General features: G+C 43.0%; 1 protein-coding gene across 8 annotated transcripts in view; it reads right to left on the bottom strand.

The window, feature by feature from the left end:
* The window catches only part of nlgn3a (neuroligin 3a), an 88,489-nt gene that overhangs the window by 3,000 nt on the left and 65,985 nt on the right, over nucleotides 1–19,504 (bottom strand). For 5 of the 8 annotated variants that reach the window (XM_028415884.1, XM_028415891.1, XM_028415885.1 and 2 more), the window contains one exon: nucleotides 7,804–8,593. In XM_028415884.1, coding sequence (XP_028271685.1) covers nucleotides 7,804–8,593 — 790 coding nt within the window. Of the gene's footprint in view, nucleotides 1–7,803; nucleotides 8,594–19,250; nucleotides 19,270–19,504 lie in introns of all 8 variants that reach the window. The other 3 variants (XM_028415889.1, XM_028415888.1, XM_028415892.1) reach the window with 1 other exon arrangement.

The following is a 19,504-nucleotide window of genomic DNA, read 5'->3' as shown; positions in this document are numbered from 1 at the left end:
CTGCCCTAAGCTGCAGAGTCAGAGAGCGAGCTGAACTCGGTCTCTGCTGCTCAGTGGTGAAGGCTACTAGGTTACCCTGCTCTATTTGTACAGGGCTTACTGGGTGCTGCTGTGTGATGCAATGTAGTCAGTTATTTCCTGAGAGCTGCACTGCTGTGTGCTCCATCTGTGAGAACACAGAGCTGTAAAGATTTCTAAAAAAAAAAGTCTGCAGGTGCAGAAATGTCAGGTATGTAGGACTAAAAGAACCACTGTACCCCGCAGAGTCTTCTTTGAGTATGCAAATGAGGACATAATATGCAGACCGTGTCATGATTAATCAGTAATGACAATAACCTTGATTTTTAAAATGAAATACTGATATAATAATTGATATTTTTACATTCTTCTCATTTGTCATTTTGTGGTGGTGCTGCGTGTTGCTAAAAGCAATGATAATAAAAAAGGTAGAGGTAACGTGCTAGCTATAGCAGCACAGTGTGTGGTTACTACTGCTGAGCAAAATCATGTTTGAGGAGATGACTGACATTCAGCCTGCATCTGAAAGAAGCAGCTCACCAAGAGAGCTAACAGGAAAATTCCAGAAAAACATCAATGTGTTCAGCCACCTTCAGCCACGTCATGATGCAGATTTTAAAATGGCAAAAGGTCTAAGCGGCAGCTTGGCCGTAAGGTTACTTCTAAAAGAAGAAGAAAGTCTAAATGAGAGTTGAATAATTTACTGTGGTACCTCCACGAGGACACTGAAGGGAGTCAAATACACAGCAAACTCAACTCAATGTGACAATTTGAAATTCTTTCCTTTAAAACTTTCTACAGACTTTTCTACAACACTATGAATTATTTTGGTCATGATAGTGTAATGCAAAATTAATATCATGACATAATGTGATACAGTACAACTAAACAACTAAATAGTACCATGCAGGCTGTTATGAGAGTTGTTACACGCATAACTTAATAATACACCATATTCACAGTTTGCAGATAATAAATAAGAAACTTTTATGAGGTTCTTAAAATAACAATAATAAAATCAAAACCCTGCCTCCTCTGTGTGAACAGAGGAATGCTGTTTCCCTTTTTAGTTTGAGTGAGAAACAATGTGGTGCTAGTTGTCACTTTTAAATATTCACAGATACAGATAGAACAAAATCAAATTAAATAGGCAGGAAAAGAAACTAGACGATAAGATGTGTCTGCTGATCAAGATGGGCCAAAGGATTTTCATTAGATTAAAAAAATGAAAACACTTATTAAACATTATCTTAACCTGTCATAAAGCTTCTGACGAGCAGAAATAAAACAGTGAGTGGGCGATGTTCTTATTCATTTGATGTGCCTGAATAACCTCAGATTAAAGCCGACATACTGCGTTTGAACCTTGTGGCCATCACATCATTTCATACTGTAATGTTACAAGCCAGGTGCTAAAAAACCCGCCGTTGTCCCGCTACATGTGGCGAACAGCGACTTCAATGAACAGCCCTGGAATAATGTGATGTTTGTGGTCCTGTTGGGCTCTCAGAGCTCCCCTGCATTAGCTGATAGCCTGCCTCCTGTCAGACCTCCCACCTAATCTGGATGGTCATTGAAGCTGTGGCTGGACTCCCAGGCTGAGGGATTATTACACCCATAAAAGTAGGCGCTTTAATGGCCTTTCAGATTTCCTCTGATGTGTTCATATGGCTGTGGAACTATAAACCATCGCCTTCATCTCCTCCCTCCCTACACTGATGACCTGCTGACCCCCGCTAACCTTGGCTTGCCACGTGTGTTTAAGTGCTCCCATGTGTTTGTATCTGTGATTGACTGGTGGCCTGTGTGTGTGTGTGTGTGTGTGTGCGCTTCATCTCATGTCAGTCAGCCTGTGGACCTGTGTTTGCTGTATTTATGAAATGTTAATCTATAATGACCTCTTGGACCACATAAGTGCAGCACTTGAACACAAGACATGTCACATTTCAGCAAGCTGTACACACTGTGTATGATAACAGGCTTCTTCACACTGATATAAGAAAAAAAGCCCTATGTAAGTGTGAAACTGCTCTTCTATTAGACACTGTGCCACCTGGATGACAGACGCAACTCTCAGCTCTACCTACACATGTGGCAGAGACGGGACCTGAGCTCATTACCTATTCCAAGCCCTATCTGCAAGCGCTGATGTAAAAGGTAGATAAAGGGGAAGAATGAATATCATTTTCTTTCTTTTTTCATTTCCCATGTACCTCCTTCCCCTTTTCATCCTGATGTAATTTGAAGCGCTTGAATGATCATAGACCTAGCCATCACCAAATCTGAAAAGACACGTTTAGGTGCCCTAAGGCAGAAGACAAGAATCTATTTTCACTGCACTCGGTCTCTGAATCCTGAGCTGAGTATAGCTACTCGATATAAAACAAGGAATATGCATTAATTCAGCGGCACTGATGCTCATTTAGCTAAGCTGCAAAAAATATGCAAAGTAGACCGTTTTTTTGTGTTAGTTATTGTTGTTACTGTTGTGTAACAAATTCATGCCCTGCAGTTGTTTACCTACTTACCAGGTAAGACAACGTATGAGGAGCTAATTGTGATTTTTACTCCAACAGAATGTTACCAAACACCTTTCTCTCTTCATACTGTATGAATTTTTTAAGATGCACACACTTGGTCTAATTCTGTTTGTTGACTTTTTTTTGGTGCAGGGTAAGAGGGCCCAATTCAGCACTGAGCAGGCAAATTATCAGGCTGTGCTCCTTTACCCTTCATGTGGTTGCATGCTGGGACACGGGGCTGAGTGATGCGTGGTTCATATTTAATGGCAGCCTTCGGTTCGGCAGGCTAAGTGATGCAGGGTGAGGCGATGTGACTTTGTGCGCGTGTAGAAGTGTTGGAGGACACAGCTCTCGGACCACTCCTTATTATGGACTGTATTGATTTGTTTGATTAGATGAGTGGCAGCAAACAAACCCCACCCCCCACTTGTTTCCACACCTTCCCTACACTCACTTTCTGCCTCATTTAGCATCTACTTGACCATACTTCAAGTTATTTCCTTTTTCACTCATATTTATTCCAGCTTTAATCCAACAAACGTTCACTTATAAACATATGCAGATCTACTTCCTCTTCCTCTCATCCCCTGCTGCCCTCCTCTCATTACATGCAGCACACAGCATGGACACCGATCAATGGCTTCCAGGCCCCTTAACAAGCCACACCACTTCCTTACCTTCTCTAATGCAAATCAGGATATTGGCTACAAATCTCCTATCAAGTGAGAGCCTATTTAATGGAGTAGGTAGGTGGCGAGAGGGAGGGGGGGGTGTTGTGCAGTTTCACAATGGCAAGCATTCACAGAGTCCTGGTACAGGTCGAGTCAACCCTTACGAAGGAAACTAAAAAGAACTGGAGATAATCTGGAGAAAGGACAAGGAGGGAGATCGGGGATGAGTGATGCAACTACTAGACAGCTGGGGCAAAAAAAAAAAAAAAAAAGGCTGTAGCGTTGTGTGAATGAGGGCAGACAGGAGAAACAGTTGATGTATGTGTCATTAATCCTACAGAAAAGGGGTGTTCGATTGACAAGAGGGAGGAAAACAAAAGAACGAGTGCTGTAAATCATTGTGTTGGCTGTTTAACTGCACTGTACACACACTGTATAGTTACCTATTTGTTTGGTCTGCAGCCATTGTCACTAAAGTAATCAATACTGCATATTTTATTTCATGTTGTGAAAGTAATACATGAGTATTTTTGTATAGAATAATGAGAGAGAGAGAGAAAGAAAGAAAGGAAAGGATGCAGGAGTGAGGAAACATTTTAACAAATGACAGCAGAGCTCTGCTCTGTAACTACCTAGCTAGGCCCTGCACAGCATGTGGCACAGCTCACACATAGAACAGGGGGAAATGAGCATCAGCCAGCAGGAGGGGGGAAAAAAAGGAAGAACCGGGAAGATGGACCAACATATTTATAGCACTAATGATATATAATGATTGATCTTTTCTAGGCTTTTCATCATCCTGTCTGTTCTGAAGTGCTCTGCCAGTGTTTTTGTGTATAGTCACATGTGCTGTGCATATAAGTCTGAGGGGGAGGGTAAGCTGCAATATGTAGACCTGTGACAAAAGTTTTGAGGAAGAAAAAGAATAAAACGAAGAAGTTGTAACAATAAAGCACAGCCCCATTTTGCCTGTCAATAGCAAAACAAATGTTGCAGCCAGGAAAATAACTCAGAGCTGAGTAAATCCCAGCTTCTGAAACATCCCTAACTCTCGGGAAAGAAACAGCCTCATAGTGTAAACACACACACACTCACTCACACACATGTGTGTGCACACACACTAAGAAGATTTGACAGTGTGCACTCTCTGTATGCTTTTATGCTTCACTGACACTGATGGGAGGAAAAAAAAAGGCATGGGAAGGGATTTGCCCTGTAAAGATGACACAAGAGAGCCAGGGACAGGAAAAGCTTTGGGGAAAACACTGCTATGATACACACTGTTGACATGCAGCCCAAGTGTCTCAACATCGTGTCACACATGTTTCTACAGCCGATTTAGAGACAGGGGCAGGAAGTGTAATCTGGGTCAGTTCATTATGAACATCTGGAAGGGGAGTGAGAGCTGCTTTACAGATATAGGCAAGATGGCTGTTGGACGGACCACGAAGGCAAAGAATTCAACTGGGTCTTAATTAAAAGTATGTCCTCCTGAGCCAGATTGGGCTGGGTGGTGTTGGAGGAGCGATCTCTATCCCCTTATATGGTCTAAATGATGAAAATGAACTTCAAAATGTGTGAGGAAACATTCTCACATCCTCATCCTCACCCTCACACCCCCCTACATGAGAATAAAATTACCCCTTTACAACTGTACATTGAGAGTTTTTTTTTATTATGCTGGCATCTAATCCCAGGCTCTTAACCCTCTGAGTGCCTAATTGTAGTCCGCCTGTAATCCCCTTGTCTGGAGTCAGGCCAAGGCGAGCACACCATAAGGTGGATACTACCCCTCACATGGCGAGCATGGACCTAAAGCCAGTTTATCCTCCTGCAGCTCTGCTCCTAATCTCAATCAATCAGTGGCACAGAAATTTACAAAACTGACATGGGGTCAACAGTGAAGTGCAATTTGTTGTTTTTACTTTTGCTGCCGGCCCGGGTGAGGGCCAGGTTAGGGCTCCTGCAGGCTTACCGAGCATGCTATGGTGTAGAATCTGAGTGCTTACATGACAGACAGCCTGTCATCACTCATCAGAATTAATTGTGCTGATACTGCAAGACGTGGTTCAGAGTGATTCACATGTATTGTTACCTTGAGGCAACACTGTTTCATACAACAGCAGCAGACTCCTAAAGATTAAATTACATTTTTGAGATTGCTTCAATAAATGTAGCAAACCAATGAACTAAAGTTACAAACAGAGTGTAAAGAAACAGCAGCTGTGGCATCATCTCTTAGTCGTCTAGTCTATTTATTGCATTACAGAGATATCTACTGATGTTAGCTGCATGCTAGCCAACTAGCAGCAGAACATACTGCAACAGAGCACTGCCATCATTCAGCTTGGCCGACTCACCAGTGGTAGATTATAGTCCATTCTCATTATATGACAAAAATGGAAAATGGAAAATTAATTTAATTTAATTAATTTAATTTTGGTCTATATTTTATATTTAGCACCTTTATCATCACCTAATATTACAGCTATACAACATACATTATGTACAGTTCTACTGGTTAGATTTTATATTGTGTATTTATACTGATTACCGCTCAGCGTACTTTTGATTTGGTCTTTGGACTATTTATTTTCATACTCATATATTTTAATGTAACCTGTAACCTCAGGCAAAAGAATTTCCTCCGTAAATAAAGTGTTATGTTAGCCTTTACATAATTGTTTTGCTCTTTTACATGCTTTTTTTAAACTGTGGTTCAGATTTTTTGACTATCTATATTATACAGTAACTTTAATATCTCAGGGCTATTTAACAGAGTCCTTTACCAAACAGATACTGATCTGTCTGTTACAAATTGCTCCATTAAAGGACAAGTAATAAAATCCATCTGTCTTAAAATTGCACATTTGTATATGCTGACACAAGATGGCTGCCAGGCAGGGGAGACAGCTGTTAAGTCCGAGCATCGCTGATGGACCTCAGTGCTTTCCTTGAGGAGCCAAAACAGCCGACATCGTTCCATCTGCACCCGTCTGCCATTAGCAGTTCAAGGTTCTAGCAGCCAGACGACTGGAATGTAAATGGCACCTGATTGGACAGCAGATGATTTAGAGACAGATAAAAAACACAACAAGATTTTCAGGCAGCATCCCATTGAGGACGGGATCAATACCTTTCTGGTAACAGGGATTGTCAAATTAAATTTAAGTTGTTAAAAATGATTACTAGTAGTCATACAAAATGGCCAGGCTTTGTGAAGGGTGGGGGGGTGAAATTGAGCATGTTGGGGAGCGAGAGTCACCCAAGGCAGGAGTGATCGACTGGGTCCAGGCTCAGGGAATCAATACCGCTGAGGGCAAGGGTTTGATATGCCTGCCTGATAAGTCTTTGTGTCTTTTGGGTCCTGGTATAATAGAGCATAGACAGGATTCCCTGCCAAGTGCACACACACAAACAAGCACACACATACACACCTAAGTGTACAGAAAGGCAGGCAGCCATGCACACATACTCAACCCAAACAGTCAGCCAACCACGAATGGCACAGCAGATATTCTGGAGGAACATTTAATCTTCCTCAGATTCAATATGTCTCAGGTTTTCAGACTGTGACCCAGGAAGTCCGGGCAACAAAAAACGTTGCTGGAAAAAAAATGTCTCTGTTGAAAAATGCCTTTTCTGTCCTATCCTATCCATTGTAGAGATTCCTTTTCCTGCAGCTCTTTTTCTGCGGCACAGAAGTGCCTCTAATAAGCCTGAGACAGGCTTTCTCTGTGACTTTCTATTAATAACTTAGCAAGTTTGTAACTGTGTAATCACTGGTTTTAGTAATTTGCAAATAGGGCTGTAATAAAAACATCAAACCTGCAGCGTGAGGGAAGTTCCACTGTGGGAACAGAACACAAACCTCCCGTCTGATGTAAGTAAGTGGGATTAGACATACATTTCTTTGGCTTTTTTTGGCTCTTGTTGGTGAGTTTACATCTGGTGAATTGTATATAACAAACTATCACGGAACAAATGAAAATAAAGCTATGTCTGTGTGCATAACCTTCACTGCAGCAAGTTAGCAGGCTGCTCCAGTGCCCAGAATATCTCAGTGAGTTGGCCTAAAGTCAAGGTAACACTCTATCAGATGAAACAACTCAATTATTGACTGTACAAAGTGTGTGTGTGTGTGTCTCAACAAACAGGAATGAGGTGGTTTGTTATTTTTCCTGGTCCACAAGCTTGGACAATCACACGTTTAGAGCTACATGCTAATCTAAAACTCTAGTTTACTCTCCCTGTTGACAAAGAGTTATTGACAGTAAACAAGGGCTACACTAACAATATTTTTTTTTACTTCTGATTAAGACTACAGTGAAGATAGTTTCCCCTTCTGGCAGTAAAGATAAAATACAAGAGCTGTCGGCACAAGCGTATGGTGAATCTAAAGGAACTCTCCTCTGATGTCTAACCAAGCCTGATTATACACCAACCCACATCCCCGGGTTGGTGTTGGCCTTTTTGAGTAGTTTGAACAACATAGTAAAGAAAAGGAGAAACGAAGGCATCAGCATGAGTGTATCACCACACAGACATACTGTATTTTCAGATCTGATGATTAAAATTGTTTTTTTACTCACCCAGTCTTGGCAAAATTGGTCCAGTATGTCATGACTACAGCACTGAGCATGACATCGTTCTTGGAGAAGTTACAGGGGAAAAGGTCAGTGGGACCAATCATTGGAATCCCAAAAACATAGGGTACCTCGTCCCCATGGGCGGCATCTGACCAGGCGGGCTTCATCAGGCTCTGGCAGTGGTGGTAGAAGGCGTAGAAATAGGTGGGTGAGCCGTAGCGAGCGTGGAGATCAGCTGTCACCACTGATGGCTCCACCCACTGGTGGTCAGTAAACAGGGCCACCAGTGTTTTTCTCCTGGTCTCTGGATTATCCCTGTCTGCCCAGTCTGTGTACATGAACTTAATGGTCTCCCTCAGAGTGTCCTTACCCTCAGGATACCCGTACAAACTGTCAACAAAATCAGACACTGAGAAATCGAAGTCGTTTCCGGACACGCCATCCTCTGAATCCACCACGTTCTCCACAAACCGCAGCCCCTCACCCTGGTTCACCCCCAGCATGATATCGTAGTTGAGAAACTCGCCCTGCTCCATTAGGATCTCGGGGTCGTCAGGGATAACATCGCCATCGATTACAGGTCCAAAGGCCACGTGATACCTTGCTGGTTGTATGTCCTGCTCCACTAGCTCCCTGGAGCTCTTCTTCCTCAGACAGTCCACCATGTCTGATGTGTCCAGGACATTACAGCCCACCTTCTCTGCCAGGAGACGTGTATACTTGACCGGCTGGTAGTTCACCGCCCAGCTGGAGAGGGCTGACCCGCTCTGAATGATGGCTCTGTGGAACAGACCTGCAGAAGGACACAGGGAGAGGAGACAGGATGACGCTTAATGTGTCACTATTAGGGAGGTTAATTCAGTTATGCACTATATTACATGATAGTTGTTAATTTTGTAGCTGCCATGATCAAAAGGGGGCTGTCAGCTACACAGTTGATAAGAATAACAAAGGCCAGACAGAACAAGTCCTTGTTGCCACACAGAACAATAATGGAATCATTGCTGTAATAATGAATGTGCAGATGGCCCGGTCTCACAGACAGCTCAGAGACAGAGGAAGGAATCAGCACACTCTCTGTCATCTTCTCTTCCTCCATCCATCTCTATATGCTGTCTTGGTAATAATATCTGTTTGTCAGGAGCAGATGCTGCCTGTATCAGTCTATACTATAACATTTTTCGACTCATTTTATTCATACAAAATGAATTTAAGTTTAAAAAACAAACAAACCGTTGCCCATTCCATCCCAGTAATAATGTATTTTTCAAGGCAGCTTAATTTAGATGAACCACAGTCGTTGCAATTTGTGACACATGCAGTCATTACACAAACACACACACTACCTCTGCATCAGCTATGCCTTATGTAAGCTAAAAGTCTCTTTTTTTCACCTGAAAGATCATTAAATTCTACAGAAGTTTGTGGGAGGATTGCTATAAATAAAATTAGACTCCTACACCCTACATTTGCAGCAGGAACTGAACAGCACATTTTTTTTTGCCTGGAAAATATAATACAACATGGTGGCACACAATGAAAGACCACTAAACTAAAACAGAAAGCATGGTCTCCTGCTTGTGCATAACAGAAATAGACACAGTGTTGAAGTCAGAGATCATATAAAATGTGAATCCACATTGATATTTGTTGGTGTTTGAGTGTGGGTGGGCTTTAATGGGGGAAGTGGGTGGAGGGGGTTTGGAAACCATGGCGAACAAATCTACAGTCTCATGGTGTGCTCTCACAAATTAAATTACATTTTAGTTGCAGTGCAGTATGAAGGAAATCTGAAATGACTTTTCAGCACAAGGAACAGATCCAAAATAACAAACATAATTTCCTCAGAAATAATTGAATTGCTTTGAAAAATTTCTCCTTGCAGAAGGCAGAGTGAAGGTGACATGACATCCTCCCTTCACATCACAGCCCTCCAATCCCTGTATTGACAGCGTCTGTCCACTGGCCACTGTTTTCAAATTCACAAGTGCTATTTTACTGATCTCAGAGAAAATCAGAGGCGAAGCTCCTGCCACTTGACCACGCTCCGTTATTGCTCATGGCGCTATCACTGCCAAGAGTCAAGGAATACTGCTGAACTCATGATAATGAAAGCCACGGCAGATGAAATGATCCTGAAAATGACGTGCATTAAAAAACCAGCATTAGACAATCTCACACCGAAACCGCAAAGACTAGCAGAGAAACATGCAGGCACGCAGACTCAGTTTGTGATATTTCAGCGTCAGTGTGGGTGGCTGTGTTGAAATCTTTGTGTTTATGAGGTAAACAGCAGACCTAAGTGCCAGATATATCACGTTGGTAGTCTTAATCAGAGGCGGCAGGGGGCTTATTTCTTCTTGGCGAAGACGAAGTGTTTATTTACAGAGCTATTTACATTTATTTGTCCGTGAGAAGTAACTAGAATTAATGTGTCTGGGTGAGTGAACTGTAAATGTTTCTGTGGTGAGCATGTCTACTGGTAAAAGCTACTTTTGTGGATTTAATTTTTGTGTTTGAATGATCTTGTCTGAAACAAGTTTTTCTTATTTAGCCTTTAGTGTTAGAAATCTTACATTAGATGTCTCTGTTTCTGCCTCACGTTCCACATGGATGAGACCATCAGCTTTCAGTGGCCTTGCCCTGACACTGCCCTGCGAGCCGTCCTGTGGTTGCGCATCTCTGCAGGACGGTGGCCTGTGCCGTGTCCCAGGGAGCGGAAGCAGATGTCGAGGGTTTCACCCACTTGAAAGCATTAGAGGGGCAGTCGCAAGATGAAAGATGGCCGCTTGGAGGCAGAGAGAGAAAGAGGAGGGGGTGGAGGGGTGGGAGGCTGGGGCTTAATCCTGCTATCCCTCCTCTCCTCCCCTCCCTTCCCCTCCCCTCACTCTTTAGTGGTATTGCCTCTCTTCACATCTCAACTCAGATTGCGCTGTGCAAACAGAGCCGGTCATGGTGCAGGAGTCTGTCCTGAATCCCAATGCTGCCAGCCATGCCACAGCCACTTTTCTAAATGTCTTTGATCACAAGTTGCTGTAGGAAATCTTTTGCCAGCACAGAAGTTTTTGTGATTGCTGAGGCAATTTGACAGACATACGTATATCAAATCCCTTTGCCGTAATTGAGGAGAGTCACTTGAATGCAACTTGGCCTTGGTCCCGTGTCTACCTGCACCCAAACCAACAGATGGCCAGCTGCTGAGGAGGCTGCTGCCAGGTTGACACCCATGGATTTATCTCCCGCTTTGGTTGATGAAAGCGAGGAAGAGTGAACGAGGTTTTACTATTGTTTGTCAAAAAACATATAAATCTTGCACACATGAGCTGTCACAGGACCGATAAATATGTATTAGAGCTGTGTGTGATGAGCCCTACTGTGGTAGGAAGCTCACTGGGGAAGGTCAGAGAGAGAGGAGTGTGGAGCACAAGCTTTATCACCCACTGAGGGAATCCACTAATTATCCACACAGGGACGTGCACATGAATGTGTGTGTGTTTGTGTGTGTGTGTGCACGTGTATTTGTGCGGAGTTTGATTGATAAGACACACAGATGATGAATAGTGCGACGGTCGACAGGCATCATCATGATGGGGTTAACCATTTGCGACAATGTTTTTGTCTTTGACATCTATGTAGTGAACGATTCCACACTCAATATCTGGATGAATTTAACAGAAGGCGCATGATGCAGGGCCGTCAGAGCATGTGCCACATTCATATCTACCATGTTTTATTTTGCAAAAGCAACAGATAGCCCTATCATTATCTGCTTGTGTTTGACATGCGACAACCCGACATCCAAACTGTGAGCAGATCCATCAAACCATAGTGTTGTTGGCAGATTGAGGTCACGCTGAATTATGACTGGAGCTCCAAGGTAATCACTCATTGGGCCCCTGCTAAAATGCTGTCGCGTCGCTCTGCAGCCGCCTCTGCGATGCGGTTTGCTGACCTCGACCGGGCTGCCCCCTCACTAGACACCCGTTAAATGGGCATGTGGTTCAGGCCCTGCATTGGTGGAGTGGGATCGTGGAGATAATTCACAGATGATAGGGGGAAAAAAAAGCTTGACCTTGGGGGTATGACGACTAAACCGCAGAGCCACACACACTAAAACACACCCTCCAACAAACACACACCAGTTTAGGCCTTGTTGTGACAACAGCAGTGTGGATGAAATGTTGATACTAATGCTGCATCATTGGAGAGAGTAACATGACGTGGCTTTGCTGTGCATCACTGTTGATATATTATGGGCAGTTCAGCCTGCGTTAATGGACAAGGGTGTTCTGTTGGTGATGTTAACGCCATAAAATGAATGTACTTTGTAATCTGTACCAGCTGGCAGAATCCTCTCTGGCATCGGCGGTGAGTTTTATCAGTCTGTCCCTGAGATATATGTGACTGTAAAATGCATCCTGCAAAACCACTTAACAAAGTCATCCATATTAAAAAAAGAACAAAGATAACATCAGTGTTAATGTGGCATCTTTCAGATGACTGTGAAAGTTCATTCTCATTTTATAGGTCATATTCTGCATGACTTTAACAGCTATAAGGGTGAAAATATGTAAAACAGCCAATTCTTATCAAAATTCATGTCCTACACATAAAAGCCCACATAAGAGAGAAATAAAGTGGCCACAGGGACATGCGTTCTTCCTCTCTTCTTTCTTAACTTCTTCTAGATCTTGTACTTGCTTTTTCCTTCAGTCTATCCTCTGCTCTGTGTTTCACTCTCTCTCTGTCGCATTCTCTTCGTCTCTTTTCTGAGGGACCACGCTGAGTCCCTCCCTGCTGATTATTAGACATAAGCCTGCGTTCAGCGGAGCTTGAATCCTCTGAGCCATCTTACCTCCGCCATCTCTTCACTGTAAGCAAATCTCCACAGACCCGTGGACTATCCAGAGCCCCCTCTGTTGCAAACATTTCTCTCCATCTACAGTCAAACTAGGCTAGCACTCAGTTGGACACACTCAATAAATGTTGCTCTGCCTCTCTAACTGCATTTTACTCAGGCTCCTATTTTCTTTCTCTTTCAGTGAAGCATTTTTTCCCCTAATGCTCATCTCATTCCAGGAATCAGCCCTGTTACTTTTTCTTAAAATTATGAGGATATATGAAATGTTTTACTCCCATGTGAAATGTTTAAAGCTGGGCCGGGAGATGAATACTCATAAAAAATTTGCCTAATTGTATATCCTTGGCCACTTGCAGTCTCACAACACAGGGTTAAAGCTGCTGTCTCCATGGCTACAGCCTACAGGCTGCATCCACTTAAACACAAGTGCCTCTGGTCTGATCATGCATTAGTCCATGGGTAATTTCACATTGGTCTGGCAGCCCTGAAACAACACCTACATTGTTTTTCTGTTCCATTAAAATTTTCCACCCAACATCAAACTTCAAAATGACGCTGACGGAATCGGGAAAAGGGCACGCTGCAGCCCTCTCAGCAGTGTCACTGAACATACTTCCTGGATTCCCTTATGCTGAAGGGATACAGTAAGTTAAAGCATAAAAGCCAGATGTATGAGTGCTTGAATGACTTTTTTTAGCTGTTCTCACCAGGAAAACAACAGTGATGGTTGAAATTTAAAGGCAACTGAAACCACCCACTTCAGTTATCATACAGTTGCCATACTGCACCCTCTCCTACCAACCAGTATGGAATTTGCATCATCCCATACATTACATAACCCGTTAGAAAAGCTGGGACAAACATGTTAATGTAACTTCATTTCTTTGGACAGTGGTCAGATGACACAATTACATTTACTGAAATCTAAAAAGGCGCTTCACTTTCATCTTCCCTGACATGGAAATAGAGACCACAGCAGTCATGATGACACAAATAGATGAATCAGTCAATCAGCATTAGCGTAAACAGACAGTGTGAGTGTTCTCTTCTGGAAACAAGAATATTGTTTTGTCTCTTTTTCAAGTAAAGGAAAGAAATGACTGCTAAGTGTTTATCCATGTCAAAAACTCTAATCTTCTGAAGCATCTGGTAAAATCTCTGACATTATAAGAGCCAGTGCACAGTTGTTAAATCATATGTATGGTAGAATTATAACTTGTCTTGTAGTCAATTGTTTGAGGTTTATGGGTAACGATTCTTTGTTCTATTATGTTTACAACTGTTATCTATGCTACATGGATATATTGCAGTATATTTCCTCTAAATTCTGTACTGGTTTCATAACAGATGATCCACCAAGGTCACTGCCAAAGAGAAATGTTTCTTCCTTCCAAAAAACTGCCAGTTTGGGTTTGCATTGATCGCAACACAAATGTTTCCTAGATTGTTGAAAAATTTGCTCCCTGAAGGTGTTGTAGCAATATTTAAGTGAAGAGCAGTGGGCTTTGAAACAGAAGGACTGCCCTTCTTGTTTCTGATCGTGTCCATAAAGAGACAGTGTGTGAGGGGCCAGTGTTTTCATCTATCAGTGTGAGACATGTTCCATGCCAGCCCTGTATAATGTTGTTTGAAGCTGTTGGTCTTCTTCTCCAGCCTCTGTAGAGACTGCCTGCTTGCCTGCAGGCTGTGGCTTAGGCCAGATAAAGAGTTTGATCCACGAGGGTGGATGGATGGATGGATGGAAGAGGGATGGAATAGGAAATCAGAACAGAGGAAGGGAGAGAGGGGAAGAAATGAGTGTAGAGCAGAGGAAGCAAGACAGGAGAAGATGTGGGTATTTGTAAAGGAGAGGAGAGGAAATGGAAAATGGAATGAGGAGACAAGGAGGAGGAGGCAAGAAGAGAAGAGGAGGATAAAAATGACGCCATTGACACGCTGGACCCAGGTTTAAGGATCGATGTGCATCTGAGCCCGGCGAGTGTGATATCTCCTACTAATCACGACGTGACATCCACTGGTCAATACCACACACTCCAGGCTTCATCATCACACACGCTGACCTCCCTCTGTCTGCACGCACAGCACAACGGGGCCACTGCTCCTCCTTGAACTCATCAATCTCGCTGCTAATCACAGGCATGCACGCTGCACCTGAGTCGAACAGTATTTGTGGATTAATTCTTGGAATTTATTTCAGCCTAGGATTGATGTGGGTGGGGTTGAACACTTTGGGACATTTCAGATTAGCGCGTGTGTTGTCATTCGTAGTAAAGCAGATTAAGCTAAAATTTCAAACACTTCCCAGTGATTGTCTCGACTTTTTGCTGCTTCTGTGTTGTATTGTCCAGTGAAGCAAATTGGATTTGTCATTCTGATCTAGACCATGCAGTTGTTTACTTGTGATCCAGTTATGGTGCCCACAGATGCACAAGGATAAATACACGTGTACCCACTCACTTATGCTAAATAACATCTCTTGTAACACTACAGTGAAGCATAGGGCAGCTTTTAAGTACTTTGCTGTGTTTGCCAGAAGCCAGGAGAGCATTTGCAAATGTGTTTGATGGATGAATCAATGACAGGGTGCAAGCTGACATTTTCTGCATAAGAAATGAAATTTATGCAAAATATGAATTGAGACATCTGTGTCATAAAAATGATTGTAACAGATAGAACATTTTAACAAAACAAGGAAAAGATTGCTCAGAGATTTTATCCTGCATTAACTGTACATTCAGCTGCATTTATTCAGACATTATCTGTGCATTCTCATGACTACACAAGTATGCATTCATACACTGTGAATTGATTCCCCTTGCAGCCACCTTACCGAGAGGAACAGAGCCAGCACGGTGAATTTTTCCATTTGCACTCATGCATGTGTCACTAATGCTGCAGCCTCGCAGAGAATGCTATCACCATGTCCTTCTAGTGCTAGCTCTCTTTGGGCTGTGGCATTTGAGGCGGTATTCACCAGGCTCCCTCCACACTGCTGCAGAGCTCAGATTGGCCTGATAGTTGTGTACACACAACAACAACGTGCGCTGTCAGTGAGCCCTGACTAGGCGTCGATGAGGAAATGCGAAGAATAATGAGTTATTACAGGGTTATCTGTGTGTATCTCCATGTCATGACTGTGTAAGCAGCTCTGCTAATCTCATTAGATGAGACAAGTTGTTAAAGATGTTTTCTGATTTCCTCTCTCTTCTCCTACTGCGTCCACAAATAGATTTCAGATCAGTGTGCTGAGAGGAAATGATTAGTGCTTTTAGCCCCCACAGAAACCGGTTCTCACCATTAGAACTGTGCAAGTGGCTGCATGTGTCGTAACAGCAAAAAACATCTGACTCCTGTTGTTTCTAAATATATGCAGCATATTTTACAACCCAACTGCACTGTATAGCAGCCCTAAAGCTTGGTTCATTTTTATAGATGCAGCGAGCAGTGACAGCCAGAGACAACGAGTGTGCCGACTTCAAGGAAGCAAAGCTCAATAAGGACAAATCAGATATAAAATATGTCTAGCATGGGAGGGTCAAAGATATAAGTCACACACAAATATGGCAATTGAGCCATGAAATGTGAAAGGATGGGAAGCTTCTATTCTTGGCGACATCTTGACTATGACAGCCAGATGGGACAGCAGAAACTCATTTTTTGGGCCAAGGAAAGGATCGGAGAGGACGCAGTTGCATTTGTGACTGACAAATTATCACAAGGGGTTTACACCCCCGTGGGGGGAAAGCAGAGAAGCAAAGAAAGAGTGACAGAGGAAGGGAGACAGACGGACAGAGAGAGAGAGAGAGAGAGAGAGTGAGACCCTGGTTTTAAAAGTCAAAGTCTTACAGAAACAAATTAGCCGTGAGCTGGGTACAGGACTTGAAACTGAGCTGGATATGTGCACCCCTGCTAAAAGGCAGGAGGTGGGTGGAAGCTTACTGCTTACTGTGGCCCTTTTCACAGACTTCCAAAACAGCAGATCACTCGCTTCCAAGCCTTTGAGTCTGGTTCAGAAACGGATATGTCCCCGATCTGATTGTAGCTTACACACAAAGGCAAACAATGAGCATGGTGTTCTTGCACGCAGAGCTCAAACAAGTTGGCCTATAGCTGCACATGTGCATCATCTAAATATCATTCATTTCTCCAGGGAAGTCCATTCCTACTGTAGCTTACACAGAAAATACCTACAGGCTATGTTTAATATGTGTACTATACAACCCACACACAAGACCTGCAGCACACACACACACACAAAGAATTCAGAAAGCTCATTAGGCATCACACACTGAGGCACCTAGTAGGCAGCAACCCTTTTTTTCCTCCTACCAAGAACATCAACAACTCTTTTAATCTAAACCACCATTAGTGAGCCAGAACCTGAGGACACATTGGGGAAAAAATCTAGATCCCTTAGATCTGCTGTAATTCCTACTCCACTCTTAAAATTATAGTGCTCTTCCTATTAGTAAGACTCCCCCTATTACTGATGCCTTTTAGGGTCAGTGGTCGCACCAGCAGCAGCAGCGGCGTCCGAGCTGATTAACTATTGTACATTGCATGAAATGCGCCAGGCTGGGCGCAGGCTCCAACAGCGTAAACATATTCTTCTAGCTGTGCCTCTGTCACTCCGTGTGTTCCTCTCTCACAGCGTCTGACACCACTGTTCCCCACTCTGCCCATTGTGCCAGTAGCCCTGCGGCCAGAAGCCACACAAGCTTTGTTTAATTCAAGGCGGCACACCATGCAAACAGTGGACAAAAATAGGAGGGGATATGAGTCTTCCCTTCATTCTTGGGCACATATTAAAAATTGAGAGGAAAAACTCGGAGATGGGATTGGACGGCGCTGGGAACGTGATCCCTGCACCTTACTGTGGAATTACCTGGTCTGAGGACGGCAGCTGTGAATTTATAGTGTGCACTCCTTTGTGTGCTTCTGCTTGTGTGTGTGTGTCTGTGTGCATGAGTAGCCTGTATTTCTCTACAGCAGAGGGAGACAGCAACACTGTCACAACAGCCTATCCCTAGAGAGCACTATGTCTGCCTTTCCTCTTGCTTCATGGCTCATACTGTAAACTCCCATTGAGTCAATTACTGTGGCAGACTCTTTAGCCACTGTGGCCACTTACTGTAAGTGGACGTTGAGACAATCGGGTTATGACATGTTCTGTTCTAAAAATGGCTTGCAAAAGTTCCAGCGGCAGCAGCGGTCCCCTGAAAATCTACCCGAACAAATCAAGTCAAACTGGAAATTGCAACAATTAAGAGCTATTTGCGCGGCCCATCTGAACTCAGCATTCAGCCACTGAGCATCGATCTGCTGCAAAACTAATCAAGATCAATCCGTTCAAATGTTTTTATTTTGATTAGGAAACACACAGAGTTGCTGAGATGCTGACTTTAGTAATAGAGATTAAAAATATGTTGACCGAAGTCTTCATCAATCTGAGATCTGTCATTTCTGCCTTCACTGAACAAAAGCATGCTGACTACACATTTATCTGCTTTACAACCTAGAAAATATATCTTAGCGAGACAAACAGACAGACATGGATGAACTACGCTGTCGACATCCATCCATTCTTCAGTCATAGACGAGAAGAGTGAAAAGAGGAAGGGAGAAAAGGGGGAGTTCATGGTGGGACAAGACAGAGGAGGGGGGGAAGGAAAGTGATGAGACTCTTAAAGTTCCTCTGTGTGTACTATTGCCCCTGGAGAGTATTCAAGGCAGGCAGAGGCTCTCTGCATAGGAAAATGGCACTCTGCATGCTTTCTGTGACTTTGCATTCATTGTGAGGAAGACACAAGCATCCTAATGTACTGGGTGACTCATGCAACCATTTCATCTGGAATTTGAAGGCTCTGAAATGATGTGATTTGATGAAATTTAATTTCATATACATCTATATGTATCAGAGACTTCTGTCCTATGACCCGAAGAATGAAGAATGAAGCTGCAGTTGAGTTTTTATGGTTTTGAGCAGTGTTTATGTAGCTTGTGAACACATCACTATGGTAACCAAGACAATAGCGGAGAAGCTTGTGGCAGATGGGAGACTGTGTGGTGTAAACAACAATGTATTCCTAAACATAGTCCAACAATGACAAAATGTAAATATCACACTAGATTTTCCAACCTTGTAGTTGTGCTCCTCAAGCATACAACCAAGGTGTTTTTTTGAGAACACAGTATAGGTTACCCTTTCACCTTTTAGATATACAATCACAAAATAGGATATTTTATTTGCCATTTTTAAAAATGTAATATAGCAATGTATTCTTGAGTTATGAGCAATGACCTAAATTCTTCATCCTTCAGTCCTGGTGAACATTTATACTAAATCTGAAAAATAAAAATCCAAGGTGAACCCAGTCTCCGGGGTGAAACTTTTCGTGTTTGTTAGTCTTCCCTCGGTCAGTGGCAATCGACCTGCTCTGTTGCTTATGCATGAGGATGTGCTGGTTTTCTTCCCAAGTTAGATTTAGTGGGCCACCACCCAACCCTTGAATAACTGTGTTATTTTGTTTGTCAGTGAGTTTTTGTCATTTTTATTTTTTATGGCAGTTTAAGCACACACAGCGGCTACCTTCTGAGCTAGACCACAACTAAGATGCATCAGCGGCTTCCGGAACAGTTTGCTCAAAGCACTTTCATTCAACTGTATTTTGCGCAGCTCTATAGGGTCATATTGGCTTACGATGCTCTGAAACTGTGAGTAAATATAAGCCTGTGTATTAGATTTTGGGCCTGAGATGAAATCTAATTTCTGTGGGCTCAGTGAGAGAGATTGCTTGCTGATACACATCCAAACATCCAAGGCCACATCTGGCAAGGCTTATC

This window comes from Parambassis ranga, chromosome 10, assembly GCF_900634625.1.
Source record: "Parambassis ranga chromosome 10, fParRan2.1, whole genome shotgun sequence".
In the NCBI taxonomy this organism is placed as follows: domain Eukaryota; kingdom Metazoa; phylum Chordata; class Actinopteri; family Ambassidae; genus Parambassis; species Parambassis ranga.
The sequence above is the reverse complement of the archived record's forward strand: the minus strand, read 5'-3'. Positions and strand labels throughout refer to the sequence as shown.